This window comes from Oncorhynchus tshawytscha, unplaced genomic scaffold, assembly GCF_018296145.1.
Source record: "Oncorhynchus tshawytscha isolate Ot180627B unplaced genomic scaffold, Otsh_v2.0 Un_contig_9555_pilon_pilon, whole genome shotgun sequence".
NCBI classification, from domain to species: Eukaryota; Metazoa; Chordata; class Actinopteri; order Salmoniformes; family Salmonidae; genus Oncorhynchus; species Oncorhynchus tshawytscha.
Genome location: NW_024609215.1, coordinates 22,501 through 41,903, shown reverse-complemented (window position 1 = coordinate 41,903; position 19,403 = coordinate 22,501). Strand labels below are relative to the sequence as shown.

Here is a 19,403-nt window from a genome sequence, read left to right as displayed (position 1 = left end):
CTGTCTGGATACCTGTATGTGTTCTGTATAGTCCTGTCCTGTCTGGATACCTGTATGACTTCTGTATAGTCCTGTCTGGATATCTGTATGTGTTCTGTATAGTCCTGTCCTGTCTGGATACCTGTATGAGTTCTGTATAGTCCTGTCCTGTCTGGATACCTGTATATGTTCTGTATAGTCCTGTCCTGTCTGGATACCTGTATGAGTTCTGTATAGTCCTGTCCTGTCTGGATACCTGTATGTGTTCTGTATAGTCCTGTCCTGTCTGGATACCTGTATGTGTTCTGTATAGTCCTGTCCTGTCTGGATACCTGTATGAGTTCTGTATAGTCCTGTCTTGTCTGGATACCTGTATATGTTCTGTATAGTCCTGTCCTGTCTGGATACCTGTATGAGTTCTGTATAGTCCTGTCCTGTCTGGATACCTGTATGTGTTCTGTATAGTCCTGTCCTGTCTGGATACCTGTATGTGTTCTGTATAGTCCTGTCCTGTCTGGATACCTGTATGAGTTCTGTATAGTCCTGTCCTGTCTGGATACCTGTATATGTTCTGTATAGTCCTGTCCTGTCTGGATACCTGTATGAGTTCTGTATAGTCCTGTCCTGTCTGGATACCTGTATGAGTTCTGTATAGTCCTGTCCTGTCTGGATACCTGTATGAGTTCTGTATAGTCCTGTCCTGTCTGGATACCTGTATGAGTTCTGTATAGTCTTGTCTGGATGCCTGTATATGTTCTGTATAGTCCTATCTGGATTTCTGTATAGTCTTGTCTGGATCCCTGTATGAGTTCTGTATAGTCCTGTCCTGTCTGGATACCTGTATGAGTTCTGTATAGTCCTGTCCTGTCTGGATACCTGTATGAGTTCTGTATAGTCTTGTCTGGATGCCTGTATATGTTCTGTATAGTCCTATCTGGATTTCTGTATAGTCTTGTCTGGATACCTGTATGAGTTCTGTATAGTCCTGTCCTGTCTGGATACCTGTATATGTTCTATATAGTCCTGTCTGGATCCCTGTATGATACCTCTGTGTGTGTTCTATATAGTCCTGTCTGGATCCCTGTATGATACCTCTGTGTTGTTCTGCAGAGATCAGTGACCAGTGCCTTCCGTTTCCGTGTTACAAGGAGGGTTCTGAAGGCTGCATCGATGGCCAGGCCTCCTTCACCTGTCAGTGTCGACCAGGCTGGAAGGGCCCGCGCTGTGAGGATGGTAGGTACCAGACAGACAGGGTTGGGGTTAGACAGGCCTCCTTCACCTGTCAGTGTCGACCAGGCTGGAAGGGCCCGCGCTGTGAGGATGGTAGGTACCAGACAGACAGGGTTGGGGTTAGACAGGCCTCCTTCACCTGTCAGTGTCGACCAGGCTGGAAGGGCCCGCTGTGAGGATGGTAGGTACCAGACAGACAGGGTTGGGGTTAGACAGGCCTCCTTCACCTGTCAGTGTCGACCAGGCTGGAAGGGCCCGCGCTGTGAGGATGGTAGGTACCAGACAGACAGGGTTGGGGTTAGACAGGCCTCCTTCACCTGTCAGTGTCGACCAGGCTGGAAGGGCCCGCGCTGTGAGGATGGTAGGTACCAGACAGACAGGGTTGGGGTTAGACAGGCCTCCTTCACCTGTCAGTGTCGACCAGGCTGGAAGGGCCTGCGCTGTGAGGATGGTAGGTACCAGACAGACAGGGTTGGGGTTAGACAGGCCTCCTTCACCTGTCAGTGTCGACCAGGCTGGAAGGGCCCGCGCTGTGAGGATGGTAGGTACCAGACAGACAGGGTTGGGGTTAGACAGGCCTCCTTCACCTGTCAGTGTCGACCAGGCTGGAAGGGCCCGCGCTGTGAGGATGGTAGGTACCAGACAGACAGTGTTGGGGTTAGACAGGCCTCCTTCACCTGTCAGTGTCGACCAGGCTGGAAGGGCCCGCGCTGTGAGGATGGTAGGTACCAGACAGACAGGGTTGGGGTTAGACAGGCCTCCTTCACCTGTCAGTGTCGACCAGGCTGGAAGGGCCCGCGCTGTGAGGATGGTAGGTACCAGACAGACAGGGTTGGGGTTAGACAGGCCTCCTTCACCTGTCAGTGTCGACCAGGCTGGAAGGGCCCGCGCTGTGAGGATGGTAGGTACCAGACAGACAGGGTTGGGGTTAGACAGGCCTCCTTCACCTGTCAGTGTCGACCAGGCTGGAAGGGCCCGCGCTGTGAAGATGGTAGGTACCAGACAGACAGGGTTGGGGTTAGACAGGCCTCCTTCACCTGTCAGTGTCGACCAGGCTGGAAGGGCCCGCGCTGTGAGGATGGTAGGTACCAGACAGACAGGGTTTCCCCGTACTACAGATCTTTCATATTGGGTCCTGGCTTAATACTGGGTCCTACTTAATACTGGGTCCTACTTCATACTGGGTCCTACTTAATACTGGGTCCTACTTAATACTGGGTCCTGGCTTAATAATACTGGGTCCTGGCTTAATACTGGGTCCTACTTAATACTGGGTCTTACTTAATACTGGGTCCTACTTAATACTGGGTCCTACTTAATACGGGGTCCTGGCTTAATACTGGGTCCTACTTAATACTGGGTCCTACTTAATACTGGGTCCTGGCTTAATACTGGGTCCTACTTAATACTGGGTCCTGGTTTAATACTGGGTCCTGGCTTAATACTGGGGCCTGGCTTAATACTGGGTCCTGGCTTAATACTGGGTTCTACTTAATACTGGGTCCTGGCTTAATACTGGGTCCTGGCTTAATACTGGGTCCTGGTTTAATACTGGGTCCTACTTAATACTGGGTCCTGGCTTAATACTGGGTCCTGGTTTAATACTGCGTCCTACTTAATACTGGGTCCTGGCTTAATACTGGGTCCTACTTAATACTGGGTCCTGGCTTAATACTGGGTCCTACTTAATACTGGGTCCTGGTTTAATACTGGGTCCTACTTAATACTGGGTCCTACTTAATACTGGGTCCTGGCTTAATACTGGGTCCTGGCTTAATACTGGGTCCTACTTAAGACTGGGTCCTGGCTTAATACTGGGTCCCGGCTTAATACTGGGTCCTGGCTTAATACTGGTCCCTACTTAATACTGGGTCCTGGCTTAATACTGGGTTCTGGCTTAATACTGGGTCCTACTTAATACTGGGTCCTGGCTTAATACTGGGTCCTGACTTAATACTGGGTCCTGGCTTAATACTGGGTCCTACTTAATACTGGGTCCTGGTTTAATACTGGGTCCTGGCTTAATACTGGGTCCTGGCTTAATACTGGGTCCTACTTAATACTGGGTCCTGACTTAATACTGGGTCCTGGCTTAATACTGGGTCCTACTTAATACTGGGTCCTGGTTTAATACTGGGTCCTGGTTTAATACTGGGTCCTGGCTTAATACTGGGTCCTGGTTTAATACTGGGTCCTGGCCTAATACTGGGTCCTGGCTTAATACTGGGTCCTGGCTTAATACTGGGTCCTGGTTTAATACTGGGTCCTACTTAATACTGGGTCCTGGCTTAATACTGGGTCCTGGCTTAATACTGGGTCCTGGCTTAATACTGGGTCCTACTTAATACTGGGTCCTGGCTTAATACGGGGTCCTGGTTTAATACTGGGTCCTGCCTTAATACTGGGTCCTGGCTTAATACTGGGTCCTGGCTTAATACTGGGTCCTGGCTTAATACTGGGTCATGGCTTAATACTGGGTTCTGGCTTAATACTGGGTCCTGGCTTAATACTGGGTCCTGGCTTAATACTGGGTCCTGGCTTAATACTGGGTCATGGCTTAATACTGGGTTCTGGCTTAATACTGGGTCCTGGCTTAATACTGGGTCCTGGCTTAATACTGGGTCCTGGCTTAATACTGGGTCCTGGCTTAATACTGGGTCCTGGCTTAATACTGGGTCCTGGCTTAATACTGGGTCCTGGCTTAATACTGGGTCCTGGCTTAATACTGGGTCCTGGCTTAATACTGGGTTCTGGCTTAATACTGGGTCCTGGCTTAATGCTGGGTCCTGGCTAAATACTGGGTTCTGGCTTAATACTGGGTCCTGGCTTAATACTGGGTCCTGGCTTAATACTGGGTCCTACTAAATACTGGGTCCTGGCTTAAAACTGGGTCCTGGTTTAATACTGGGTCCTGGCTTAATACTGGGTCCTGGCTTAATACTGGGTCCTGGCTTAATACTGGGTCCTGGCTTAATACTGGGTTCTGGCTTAATACTGGGTTCTGGCTTAATACTGGGTCCTGGCTTAATACTGGGTCCTGGCTTAATACTGGGTCCTGGTTTAATACTGGGTCCTGGCTTAATACTGGGTTGCTGGTTTGAATCCGTCTCTAAAAGCTTGGTCAGAAACGTTGGTTTTGCTGACTTATTAGGCAGGAACAGGACTTCTTGAATAACGATGTTATTGGTTGTTTTATTGATCAGACATCGACGAGTGTTCAGACCCAGATCACCAAGCCGGCTGCAACCAGAAGTGTTACAACTCCCCCGGGAGCTTCCGCTGTATGTGTGACGATGGGTACCGGTTCAGAACCAGCGAGAAGATCCACTGTACAGGTAACAGTTACTGTTATATAGGTCCACTGTACAGGTAACAATTACTGTTATATAGATCCACTGTACAGGTGACAGTTACTGTTATATAGATCCACTGTACAGGTGACAGTTACTGTTCTATAGATCCACTGTACAGGTAACAGTTATATAGATCCACTGTACAGGTAACAGTTACTGTTATATAGATCCACTGTACAGGTACCAGTTACTGTTATATAGATCCACTGTACAGGTAACAGTTATATAGATCCACTGTACAGGTAACAGTTACTGTTATATAGATCCACTGTACAGGTGACAGTTACTGTTATATAGATCCACTGTACAGGTGACAGTTACTGTTATATAGATCCACTGTACAGGTAACAGTTACTGTTCTATAGATCCACTGTACAGGTGACAGTTATATAGATCCACTGTACAGGTAACAGTTATATAGATCCACTGTACAGGTAACAGTTATATAGATCCACTGTACAGGTAACAGTTATATAGATCCACTGTACAGGTAACAGTTATATAGATCCACTGTACAGGTGACAGTTATATAGATCCACTGTACAGGTAACAGTTATATAGATCCACTGTACAGGTAACAGTTATATAGATCCACTGTACAGGTAACAGTTACTGTTATATAGATCCACTGTACAGGTGACAGTTACTGTTATATAGATCCACTGTACAGGTGACAGTTACTGTTATATAGATCCACTGTACAGGTAACAGTTACTGTTATATAGATCCACTGTACAGGCAAACTGGACTCCAGTTTAGACTCTGGTTTAGACACTAGATTTGCAGGCAGACTCTAGCTTAGACTCTAGTTTAGGATCTAGTTTAGATCTAGATTTACAGGTAGACTTGTTTAGACTTTAGTTTAGAATCTAGATTTGCAGGTCCAAACTTACTGTTTAGACTCTAGATCCACTGTCCCAGACAGGTCTAGTTTAGACAGTTTGCAGGCCCAAACTCTAGTTAGACTAGATTTGAGTCCTAGACTAGTTTAGAATCTAGTTTAGACTCTAGTTTAGACTCTAGATTTGCAGGCCCAAACTCTAGTTTAGACACTAGATCCACTGTACAGGTAACAGAATCTGTTATATCTAGACCACTGTTGCAGGCCCATACTCTAGTTTAGATATAGATTAGACTCTAGAGGTGACAGACACTAGATTATTCTCTAGATTTGCAAACCCAGACACTTATAGATTCTCTAGCTTTACAGACCCAGACACTAGTTATACTCTAGTTTTACAAACCCAGGTGACAGTTACTCTAGCTTTACAGACCCATAGATTCTCACTGTACAGGTAGACAGTTATTCTAGCTTTAGATCCACTGTACAGGCAAACTGATTATTCTCTAGTTTAGACTCCAGACACTAGACACTAGATTTGCAGGCCCAGACACTAGATTATTCTCTAGTTTAGGATCTAGTTTAGACACTAGATTATTCAGGCTTTACAGACCCAGACACTAGATTATACTCTAGCTTTTGCAGGTCCAGACACTAGATTATACTCTAGATTTACAGACCCAGACACTAGATTATACTCTAGCTTTAGACCCAGACACTAGATTATACTCTAGCTTTACAGACCCAGACACTAGATTATACTCTAGCTTTACAGACCCAGACACTAGATTATACTCTAGCTTTACAGACCCAGACACTAGATTATACTCTAGCTTTGCAGACCCAGACACTAGATTATACTCTAGCTTTACAGACCCAGACACTAGATTATACTCTAGCTTTACAGACCCAGACACTAGATTATACTCTAGCTTTAGACCCAGACACTAGATTATACTCTAGCTTTACAGACCCAGACACTAGATTATTCTCTAGCTTTACAGACCCAGACACTAGATTATTCTCTAGCTTTACAGACCCAGACACTAGATTATTCTCTAGCTTTACAGACCCAGACACTAGATTATACTCTAGCTTTACAGACCCAGACACTAGATTATTCTCTAGCTTTACAGACCCAGACACTAGATTATTCTCTAGCTTTACAGACCCAGACACTAGATTATTCTCTAGCTTTACAGACCCAGACACTAGATTATACTCTAGCTTTACAGACCCAGACACTAGATTATACTCTAGCTTTACAGACCCAGACACTAGATTATACTCTAGCTTTACAGACCCAGACACTAGATTATTCTCTAGCTTTACAGACCCAGACACTAGATTATACTCTAGCTTTACAGACCCAGACACTAGATTATTCTCTAGCTTTACAGACCCAGACACTAGATTATTCTCTAGCTTTACAGACCCAGACACTAGATTATTCTCTAGCTTTACAGACCCAGACACTAGATTATACTCTAGCTTTACAGACCCAGACACTAGATTATACTCTAGCTTTACAGACCCAGACACTAGATTATACTCTAGCTTTACAGACCCAGACACTAGATTATACTCTAGCTTTACAGACCCAGACACTAGATTATACTCTAGCTTTACAGACCCAGACACTAGATTATACTCTAGCTTTACAGACCCAGACACTAGATTATACTCTAGCTTTACAGACCCAGACACTAGATTATACTCTAGCTTTACAGACCCAGACACTAGATTATACTCTAGCTTTACAGACCCAGACACTAGATTATACTCTAGCTTTACAGACCCAGACACTAGATTATACTCTAGCTTTACAGACCCAGACACTAGATTATACTCTAGCTTTACAGACCCAGACACTAGATTATACTCTAGCTTTACAGACCCAGACACTAGATTATACTCTAGCTTTACAGACCCAGACACTAGATTATACTCTAGCTTTACAGACCCAGACACTAGATTATACTCTAGCTTTACAGACCCAGACACTAGATTATACTCTAGCTTTACAGACCCAGACACTAGATTATACTCTAGCTTTACAGACCCAGACACTAGATTATTCTCTAGCTTTACAGACCCAGACACTAGATTATACTCTAGCTTTACAGACCCAGACACTAGATTATACTCTAGCTTTACAGACCCAGACACTAGATTATACTCTAGCTTTACAGACCCAGACACTAGATTATACTCTAGCTTTACAGACCCAGACACTAGATTATACTCTAGCTTTACAGACCCAGACACTAGATTATACTCTAGCTTTACAGACCCAGACACTAGATTATACTCTAGCTTTACAGACCCAGACACTAGATTTAGATTAACAGACCCAGACACTAGATTATACCAGTTTACAGACCCAGACACTGATTATACTGTTTAAGACCCAGACACAGATTATACTCTAGCTTTACAGAAACAGACACTAGATTATACTCTGCTTTACAGACCCAGACACTGATTAATGTTTACAGACCCAGACACTAGATTATCTCAGCTTTACAGACCCAGACACAGATTATCTCTAGCTTTACAGACTCAGACACTGGAGATTATATGTCTGTTTCAGACCCAGACACTAGATTATACTGCTGTAGCCCCAATTTCAGAACCAGACACTAGATGTGTCTAGCTTCCCAGATAGTGTCTGTTTTACAGACCCAGACACTAGATATCTCTGAGGAACCAACTACTGTGTTTACAGACCCAGACACTAGATTATGTCTCTAGCTTTACAGACCCAGACACTAGATTATACTCTGAGGAGACCCAGACACTAGATATATGTACAGACCCAGACACTCTCTAGCTTTACAGACCCAGACACTAGATTAGTGTCTGTTTACAGACCCAGACACTAGATTATACTCTGAGGAGACACTAGATTATACTCTGTTTTACAGACCCAGACACTAGATTATACTCTAGCTTTACCCCAGACACTAGATATACTCTGAGGAACCAGTAGATTATACTGTGTCTCCTCCCCAGACACTGTTATTCTCTAGCTTTACAGACCCAGGCTGTATCTTGAGAAACAGAGGGAGATGACTGACCAGTACCTCCCAGAGACTGTTTAAGCCTGGGTCATTGACCAATATCTCTGAGAAACCAGGCTTCAGTCTCTGTTGTGTCTCACCCCAGATAGTGTCTAATGTTCCCCAATATCTCTCATGAGGAAACCAAACCTCCATATTGTTCCCTCCCACTGGAGATAGTGTCTGTTGTCCCCCAGAGAGTATCTCTGAGGAACCAGTAACCAGCTAAATGTGTTCCTCCCCAGATAGTGTCTGTTGTACCCCAATATCTCTGAGGAACCAACTATGTGTTCCCTCCCCAGATATCAATGAGTGTCTGCTGTATCCCAATATCTCTGAGGAACCAGCTAAATATGTTCCCTCCCCAGATAGTGTCTGCTGTACCCCAATATCTCTGAGGAACCAGTAATATATGTGTTCCCTCCCCAGATAGTGTCTGCTGTACCCCAATATCTCTGAGGAAACAGTAATATATGTGTTCCCTCCCCAGATAGTGTCTGCTGTACCCCAATATCTCTGAAGAAACAGTAATAAATGTGTTCCCTCCCCAGAGAGTGTCTGCTGTACCCCAATATCTCTGAGGAACCAGCTAAATGTGTTCCCTCCCCAGATATCAATGAGTGTCTGCTGTACCCCAGTATCTGTGAAGAACCGGCTAAATGTGTCAACAACCCTGGCATGTATGAGTGCCAGTGTCCCCCGGGCTTCAGTTACAACTTCACCTTGCGTTCCTGTTTGGGTGAGATGCCACTCCACTGTACCCACACTGACCACGTGAGAAAGACACTATCACAGACAGGAACATGTTTATTTAACTAGTCAGGTCAGTTATGAACAAGTTCTTATTTACAATGACGGCCCTAAGAACAGTGGGTTAACTGGTCTAGGAACAGTGGTTTAACTGGTCTAGGAACAGTGGGTTAACTGGTCTAGGAACAGTGGGTTAACTGGTCTAGGAACAGTGGGTTAACTGGTCTAGGAACAGTGGGTTAACTGGTCTAGGAACAGTGGGTTAACTGGTCTAGGAACAGTGGGTTAACTGGTCTAGGAACAGTGGGTTAACTGGTCTAGGAACAGTGGGTTAACTGGTCTAGGAACAGTGGGTTTACTGGTCTAGGAACAGTGGGTTAATTGGTCTAGGAACAGTGGGTTAACTGGTCTAGGAACAGTGGGTTTACTGGTCTAGGAACAGTGGGTTAACTGGTCTAGGAACAGTGGGTTAACTGGTCTAGGAACAGTGGGTTAACTGGTCTAGGAACAGTGGGTTAACTGGTCTAGGAACAGTGGGTTAACTGGTCTAGGAACAGTGGGTTAACTGGTCTAGGAACAGTGGGTTAACTGGTCTAGGAACAGTGGGTTAACTGGTCTAGGAACAGTGGGTTAACTGGTCTAGGAACAGTGGGTTAACTGGTCTAGGAACAGTGGGTTAACTGGTCTAGGAACAGTGGGTTAACTGGTCTAGGAACAGTGGGTTAACTGGTGTAGGAACAGTGGGTTAACTGGTCTAGGAGCAGTGGGTTAACTGGTCTAGGAACAGTGGGTTTACTGGTCTAGGAACAGTGGGTTAACTGGTCTAGGAACAGTGGGTTAACTGGTCTAGGAACAGTGGGTTAACTGCCTTGTTCAGGGGCAACAACGTGGGTTTTTACCTTGTCAGCTCGGGAACTAGCATCCTTTTGGGTTACTGGCCCAACACTCCAACCACTTTACCTGCCACCTCTAGGCCTCCTCTACACTCTAACCACTAGGCCACCCTGCCTCCTCTACACTCTAACCACTAGGCTACCTGCCTCCTCTACACTCTAACCACTAGGCTACCTGCCTCCTCTACTCTAACCACTGGTTACCTGCCTCCTCTATCTCTAACCACTGGGTTGCCTCCTCTACACTCTAACCACTAGACTACCTGCCTCCTCCACAAACCACTGGACTACCTGCCACCTCTACACTCTAACCACTAGGCTACTGCCTCCTCTAGGGCTACCTGCCTCCTCCACACTCTAACCACTAGGCTACCTGCCTCCTCTACACTCTAACCACTAGGCTACCTGCCTCCTCCACACTCTAACCACTAGGCTACCAGCCTCCTCTACACTCTAACCACTAGGCTACCTGCCTCCTCTACACTCTAACCACTGGCTACCTGCCACCTCTACACTCTAACCACTACTACCTGCCACCTCTACACTCTAACCACTAGGCTACCTGCCTCCTCTACACTCTAACCACTAGGCTACCTGCCTCCTCTCCTCTAACCACTAGGCTACCTACCTCCTCTAACCAACCACTAGGCTACCCTGCCTCCTCTACACTCTAACCACTAGGTTACCTGCCTCCTCTACACTCTAACCACTAGGGTACCCTGCCTCCTCTACACTCTAACCACTAGGCTACCTGCCTCCTCTATACTCTAACCACTAGACTACCTGCCTCCTCTACACTCTAACCACTAGACTACCTGCCTCCTCCACACTCTAACCACTAGACTACCTGCCACCTCTACACTCTAACCACTAGGCTAACTGCCTCTACCTGCTCTACACTCTAACCACTAGGCTACCTGCCTCCTCCACACTCTAACCACTAGGCTACCAGCCTCCTCTACACCTAACCACTAGGCTACCTGCCTCCTCTACACTCTAACCACTAGGCTACCTGCCACCTCTACACTCTAACCACTAGGCTACCTGCCTCCTCTACACTCTAACCACTAGGTTACCTGCCTCCTCTACACTCTAACCACTCAGCTACCTGCCAACCCTACACTCTAACCACTAGGTTACCTGCCTCCTCTACACTATAACCACTAGGTTACCTGCCTCCTCTACACTCTAACCACTAGGCTACCTGCCACCTCTACACTCTAACCACTAGGCTACCTACCACCTCTACACTCTAACCACTAGGCTACCTGCCACCTCTACACTCTAACCACTAGGCCTGCCTCCTGGTTACCTGCCTCCCCACTCTAACCACTAGGCTACCTGCCACCTCTACACTCTAACCACTAGGCTACCTGCCACCTCTACGCTCTAACCACTAGGCTACCTGCCGCCTCTACACTCTAACCACTAGGCTACTGCCACCTCTACACTCTAACCACTAGGCTACCTGCCTCCTCTACACTCTAACCACTAGACTACCTGCCACCTCTACACTCTAACCACAAGGCTAGGCTACCTGCCTCCTCTACACTCTAACCACTAGGCTACCTGCCTCCTCTACACTCTAACCACTAGGCTACCTGCCTCCTCTACACTCTAACCACTAGGCTACCTGCCTCCTCTACACTCTAACCACTAGGCTACCTGCCTCCTCTACACTCTAACCACTAGGCTACCTGCCTCCTCTACACTCTAACCACTAGGCTACCTGCCGCCTCTACACTCTAACCACTAGGCTACCTGCCTCCTCCACACTCTAACCACTAGACTACCTGCCACCTCTACACTCTAACCACAAGGCTCTAACCACTGGCTACCTGCCTCCTCTACACTCTAACCACTAGGCTACCTGCCTCCTCTACACTCTAACCACTAGGCTACCTGCCTCCTCTACCTGCCCTCCTCCTCTACACTCTAACCACTAGGCTACCTGCCTCCTCTACACTCTAACCACTAGGCTACCTGCCTCCTGTACACTCTAACCACTAGACTACCTGCCACCTCTACACTCTAACCACAAGGCTCTAACCACTAGGCTACCTGCCTCCTCTACACTCTAACCACTAGGCTACCTGCCTCCTCTACACTCTAACCACTAGGCTACCTGCCTCCTCTACACTCTAACCACTAGGCTACCTGCCTCCTCTACACTCTAACCACTAGGCTACCTGCCTCCTCTACACTCTAACCACTAGGCTACCTGCCTCCTCTACACTCTAACCACTAGGCTACCTGCCTCCTCTACACTCTAACCACTAGGCTACCTGCCTCCTCTACACTCTAACCACTAGGCTACCTGCCTCCTCTACACTCTAACCACTAGGCTACCTGCCACCTCTACACTCTAACCACTAGGCTACCTGCTGCCCCTAAATATACAGTCTGACAAATAAAAAAAATGTCAGAGACAATTATATTCAAGGACCTAATGGAACTTTTGGTATCAACTGATCTTAACCCTGACCCTGTACCTCCTGTAATGACCTCTGACCTCTACCCTCTCCGCCTGACGCTCGTGGTTGTCCCCAGATGTCGACGAGTGCGAGGTGGGCGTGTGTGAGGGCGTGTGTGTGAACACGATGGGTAGCTACTCCTGCCGCTGCGAAGGTCGTCAGGGCCTGCGGTTAGCGGAGGACCAGCGCTCCTGCGAGGAGGTGCCGGTGTGTGTCCAGCTCTACGACTACAAACACTCTGAGATGCTATACCTGGGAGAACAATTCACCGGAGGGCCTGTCATATACCTCCGCTTCAGACTCCCGGAGAACACCAAGTAAGGGGGTTTAAACACACCGAGGCAGAGACAGACATGCAGTCCTGTTCACTACACAACTGTACCCTAAATCGTCCGGGTCGTCTGGGTCGTGTGTCTCCAGGTTTGCTGCAGAGTTTGACTTCCGTACGTTTGATCCAGAAGGGGTGGTTCTGTACGCAGAGTCTTCCCAGGACTCATGGTTCATGCTGGGGCTGAGGGGAGGACGGATCGAGGTCCAGTTCAAGACCCAGCACTCCCTGAAGGTCACCAGCGGGGGCAAGGCCATCAACGACGGACAGTGGCATGTGGTAAGACTGGCTCGTGGATTACATCACTGATTACTTTTTACTGTCTCTAGCTGGTTATATTAGTCCTCTGTCCAACCTGACTGCCTGTCTTTTACTGTCTCTAGCTGGTTATATTAGTCCTCTGTCCAACCTGACTGTCTCTAGATGGTTATATTAGTCACCTGTCCAACCTGACTGTCTCTAGCTGGTTATATTAGTCACCTGTCCAACATGACTGTCTCTAGCTGGTTATATTAGTTACCTGTCCAACCTGACTGCCTGTCTTTTACTGTCTCTAGCTGGTTATATTAGTCACCTGTCCAACCTGACTGTCTCTAGCTGGTTATATTAGTCACCTGTCCAACCTGACTGTCTCTAGCTGGTTATATCAGTCACCTGTCCAACCTGACTGTCTCTAGCTGGTTATATCAGTCACCTGTCCAACCTGACTGCCTGTCTTTTACTGTCTCTAGCTGGTTATATTAGTCCTCTGTCCAACCTGACTGTCTCTAGCTGGTTATATTATTCACCTGTCCAACCTGACTGTCTCAAGCTGGTTATATTAGTCACCTGTCCAACCTGACTGCCTGTCTTTTACTGTCTCAAGCTGGTTATATTAGTCACCTGTCCAACCTGACTGTCTCTAGCTGGTTATATTAGTCACCTGTCCAACATGACTGTCTCTAGCTGGTTATATTAGTCACCTGTCCAACCTGACTGTCTCTAGCTGGTTATATTAGTCCTCTGTCCAACCTGACTGTCTCTAGCTGGTTATATTAGTCACCTGTCCAACCTGACTGCCTGTCTTTTACTGTCTCATGCTGGTTATATTAGTCACCTGTCCAACCTGACTGTCTCTAGCTGGTTATATTAGTCACCTGTCCAACCTGACTGCCTGTCTTTTACTGTCTCAAGCTGGTTATATTAGTCACCTGTCCAACCTGACTGCCTGTCTTTTACTGTCTCTAGCTGGTTATATTAGTCACCTGTCCAACCTGACTGTCTCTAGCTGGTTATATTAGTCACCTGTCCAACCTGACTGTCTCTAGCTGGTTATATTAGTCACCTGTCCAACCTGACTGTCTCTAGCTGGTTATATTAGTCACCTGTCCAACCTGACTGTCTCTAGCTGGTTATGTTAGTCCTCTGTCCAACCTTACTGTCTCTAGCTGGTTAGCTGGTTATATTAGTCACCTGTCCAACCTGACTGTCTCTAGCTGGTTATATTAGTCAGCTGTCTAACCTGACTGTCTCTAGCTGGTTATATTAGTCACCTGTCCAACCTGACTGTCTCTAGCTGGTTATATTAGTCATCTGTCCAACCTGACTGTCTCTAGCTGGTTATATTAGTCACCTGTCCAACCTGACTGTCTCTAGCTGGTTATATTAGTCATCTGTCCAACCTGACTGTCTCTAGCTGGTTATATTAGTCACCTGTCCAACCTGACTGTCTCTAGCTGGTTATATTAGTCATCTGTCCAACCTGACTGTCTCTAGCTGGTTATATTAGTCACCTGTCCAACCTGACTGTCTCTAGCTGGTTATATTAGTCATCTGTCCAACCTTACTGTCTCTAGCTGGTTATATTAGTCACCTGTCCAACCTGACTGTCTGTAGCTGGTTATATTAGTCACCTGTCCAACCTGACTACCTGTCTTTTTTTTGCTCCGATGGGTTTAATCTCAATCCAGTGTTAAGATGATGATGTTACAGTTGAAGTCAGAAGTTTACATACACTTAGGTTGGAGTCATTAAAACTCGTTTTTCAACCACTCCACAAATTTCTTGTTAACAAACTATAGTTTTGGCAAGTCAGTTAGGACATCTACTTTGTTCATGACACAAGTCATTTTTCCAACAATTGTTTACAGACAGATTATTTCACTTATAATTCGCTGTATCACAATTCCAGTGGGTCAGAAGTTTACATACACTAAGTTGACTGGGCCTTTAAAACAGCTTGGAAAATTCCAGAAAATGATGTCATGGCTTAAGAAGCTTCTGATTGGCTAATTAACATCATTTGAGTCAATTGGAGGTGTACCTGTGGATGTATTTCAAGGCCTACCTTCAAACTCAGTGCCTCTTTGCTTGACATCATGGAAAAATCTAAAGAAATCAGCCAAGACCTCAGAAAAAAATTGTAGACCTCCACAAGTCTGGTTCATCCTTGGGAGCAATTTCCAAATGCCTGGAGGTACCACGCTCATCTGTACAATCAATAGTACGCAAGTATAAACACCATGGGACCACGCCGTCATCATACCGCTCAGGAAGGAGACGTGTTCTGTCTCCTAGAGATGAATGTACTTTGGTGCGAAAAGTGCAAATCAATCCCAGAACAACAGCAAAGGACCTTGTGAAGATGCTGGAGGAAACAGGTACAAAAGTATCTATATCCACAGTAAAAGAGTCCTATATCGACATAACCTGAAAGGCCGCTCAACAAGGAAGAAACCCCTGCTCCAAAACATCTCATCAGTCAGGAAGTTAAAGCTTGGTCGCAAATGGGTCTTCCAAATGGACAAAGCCCCCAAGCATACTTCCAAAATTGTGGCAAAATGTCTTAAGGACAACAAAGTCAAGGTATTGGAGTGGCCATCACAAAGCCCTGACCTCAATCCCATAGAAAATGTGTGGGGCAGAACTGAAAAAGCGTCTGCGAGCAAGGAGGTCGCCAAACCTGACTCCGTCAGGAGGAATGGGCCAAAACTCAACAAACTTCTTGTGGGAGGCTACCTTAAACGTTTGACCCAAGTTAAACAATTGAAATGCAATGCTACCTGATAGGTAGTTGAGTATATATAAACTTCTGACCCACTGGGAATGTGATGGAAGAAATAAAAGCTCAAATAAACAATTCTCTCTACTCTTATTCTGACATTTCACATTCTTAAAATAAAGTGGTGATCCTACCTGACCTAAGACAGGGAATTTTTACAAGGATTAAATCTCAGGAATTGTGAAAAACTGAGTTTAAATGTATTTGGCTAAGGTGTATGTAAACTTCCGACTTCAACTGTATATACAGTACCAGTCAAAAGTCTGGACACACCTACTCATTCAAGTGTTTTTCTTTATTTTTACTATTTTCTACATTGTAGAATAATAGTGAAGACATCAAAACTATGAAATAACACATATGGAATAATGTGGTAACCAAAAAGTGTTAAGCAAATAATTCTTCAAAGTAGCCACCCTTTGCCTTGATGACAGCTTTGCACACTCTTGACATTCTCTCAACCAGCTTCACCTGGAATGCTTTTCCAACAGTCTTGAAGGAGTTCCCACATGTGCTGAGCACTGAGCACATAAAATATATTTTGATTTGTTTACTCTACAATGTAGGAAATAGTAAAAAATAAAGAAAAACCCTGCACTGAGTAGGTGTGTCCAAACTTTTAACTGGTACTCATATATGGGGGGTTGGAAATGACATTGATAGAAGCCACAATCTATCACAATATACCACAATCTATCACAATATAACACAATCTATCACAATATAGCACAATCGATCACAATATACCACAATCTATCACAATATACCACAATCTATCACAATATACCACAATATACCACAATCTATCATAATATACCACAATCTATCAAATCTATCACAATATACCACAATCTATCACAATATATCACAATAATGTTGTTGTTGCTATGTAAAGTTATTGTTTTGTAATGCTGTTGTTGTGTAATGTTGTTGTGTAATGTTGTTGTTGTCGTGTAATGTTGTTGTTGTATAATGTTCACAATTATCACAATATACCACAATCGATCACAATTGATCACAATATACCACAATCTATCACAATATACCACAATCTATCACAATATACCACAATCTATAACATTATACCACAATCTATCACAATATACCACAATCTATCACAATATACCACTATATACCACAATCTATCATAATATACCACAATCTATCAAATCTATCACAATATACCACAATCTATCACAATATACCACAATCTATCACAATATACCACAATCTATCACAATATACTACAATCTATCATAATATACCACAATCTATCAAATCTATCACAATATATCACAATAATGTTGCTGTTGTGTATTGTTGTTGTTGCTATGTAATGTTATTGTTGTGTAATGTTGCTGTTGTGTTTTGTTGTTGTTGCTATGTAATGTTATTGTTGTGTAATGTTGTTGTTGTGTAATGTTGTTGCTATGTAATGTTGTTGTTGTGTAATGTTGTTGTTGTGTAATGTTGTTGTTGTCGTGTAATGTTGTTGTTGTATAATGTTGTTGTTGTGTAATGTGTAATGTTGTTGTCGTGTAATGTCGTTGTCGTGTAATGTTGCTGTTGTTGTGTAATGTTGTTGTTGTTGTGTAATGTTGTTGTTGTGTAATGTTGTTGTTGTGTAATGTTGTAGATCTCAGTAGATGAACTAGAGTCCAGTATCAGTGTTAAGATCAGTAAGGAAGCTGTGATGAGCATCAACAGCCCTGAGAGTCTCTTTACGTCCATTAACGGGAAACTGGAGACCAAGGTGTACATCGCAGGGCTGCCCAACCGCACCGACAGCGTCATCAAACCGGTAAACAGCCCGCTGCCGCCACACCACAACCACAGAACAACCATAGGTCAACCACAGAACAACCACACCACAACCACAGAACAACCACAGAACAACCACACCACAACCATAGAACAACCACACCACAACCATAGAACAACCATAGAACAACAACAGAACAACCACAGAACAACCATAGAACAACCATAGAACAACCATAGAACAACCACAGAACAACCACAGAACAACCACAGAACAACCACAGAACAACCATAGAACAACCATAGAACAACCACAGAACAACCACACCACAACCACAAAACAACCATAGAACAACCACAGAACAAAACACAGAACAACCACAGAACAAAACACAGAACAACCACAGAACAAACCTTAGAATAAACATTCAACCAATAACCACACAAATAATTAACAGATAACCACTCGACAACCGCAGAACGACCATAAAAACAACGATTCCATAACCGTAAAACAACCATCATACAACCACCTGATGACATTGATGTGACCCCTGTACAGATCAACCCTCGCCTGGACGGGTGTATCCGGGGCTGGAACCTGATGAACCAGGGGGCGTCTGGGGTCAAAGAGGTTATCCAGGAGAAGAAGAGTAAACACTGTTTCCTGCACGTAGAGAGAGGAACCTACTTCACTGGGGCAGGACTGGCTCACTTCAACATGGACTACAGTGAGTAGTGTACACTAGACTGGCTCACTTCAGCATAGACTACAGTGAGTAGTGTACACTAGACTGGCTCACTTCAGCATAGACTACAGTGAGTAGTGTACACTAGACTGGCTCACTTCAACATGGACTACAGTGAGTAGTGTACACTAGACTGGCTCACTTCAGCATAGACTACAGTGAGTAGTGTACACTAGACTGGCTCACTTCAGCATAGACTACAGTGAGTAGTGTACACTAGACTGGCTCACTTCAGCATAGACTACAGTGAGTAGTGTACACTAGACTGGCTCACTTCAGCATAGACTACAGTGAGTAGTGTACACTAGACTGGCTCACTTCAGCATAGACTACAGTGAGTAGTGTACACTAGACTGGCTCACTTCAGCATAGACTACAGTGAGTAGTGTACACTAGACTGGCTCACTTCAACATAGACTACAGTGAGTAGTGTACACTAGACTGGCTCACTTCAGCATAGACTACAGTGAGTAGTGTACACTAGACTGGCTCACTTCAGCATAGACTACAGTGAGTAGTGTACACTAGACTGGCTCACTTCAGCATAGACTACAGTGAGTAGTGTACACTAGACTGGCTCACTTCAACATGGACTACAGTGAGTAGTGTACACTAGACTGGCTCACTTCAGCATAGACTACAGTGAGTAGTGTACACTAGACTGGCTCACTTCAACATGGACTACAGTGAGTAGTGTACACTAGACTGGCTCACTTCAGCATAGACTACAGTGAGTAGTGTACACTAGACTGGCTCACTTCAGCATAGACTACAGTGAGTAGTGTACACTAGACTGGCTCACTTCAGCATAGACTACAGTGAGTAGTGTACACTAGACTGGCTCACTTCAGCATAGACTACAGTGAGTAGTGTACACTAGACTGGCTCACTTCAGCATAGACTACAGTGAGTAGTGTACACTAGACTGGCTCACTTCAGCATA

The 19,403-nt window shown here is 45.2% G+C and overlaps 1 protein-coding gene across 1 annotated transcript in view; it reads left to right on the top strand.

Annotated features, from left to right (window-relative positions):
- The window catches only part of LOC112239404 (vitamin K-dependent protein S-like), a 34,805-nt gene that overhangs the window by 9,614 nt on the left and 5,788 nt on the right, over nt 1-19,403 (top strand). Inside the window, exons 5-11 of the mRNA XM_042314494.1 lie at nt 1,090-1,212; nt 4,413-4,544; nt 9,076-9,204; nt 12,659-12,899; nt 13,003-13,189; nt 17,587-17,751; nt 18,274-18,442. Coding sequence (XP_042170428.1) covers nt 1,090-1,212; nt 4,413-4,544; nt 9,076-9,204; nt 12,659-12,899; nt 13,003-13,189; nt 17,587-17,751; nt 18,274-18,442 — 1,146 coding nt within the window. The remainder of the gene's footprint in view (nt 1-1,089; nt 1,213-4,412; nt 4,545-9,075; nt 9,205-12,658; nt 12,900-13,002; nt 13,190-17,586; nt 17,752-18,273; nt 18,443-19,403) is intronic.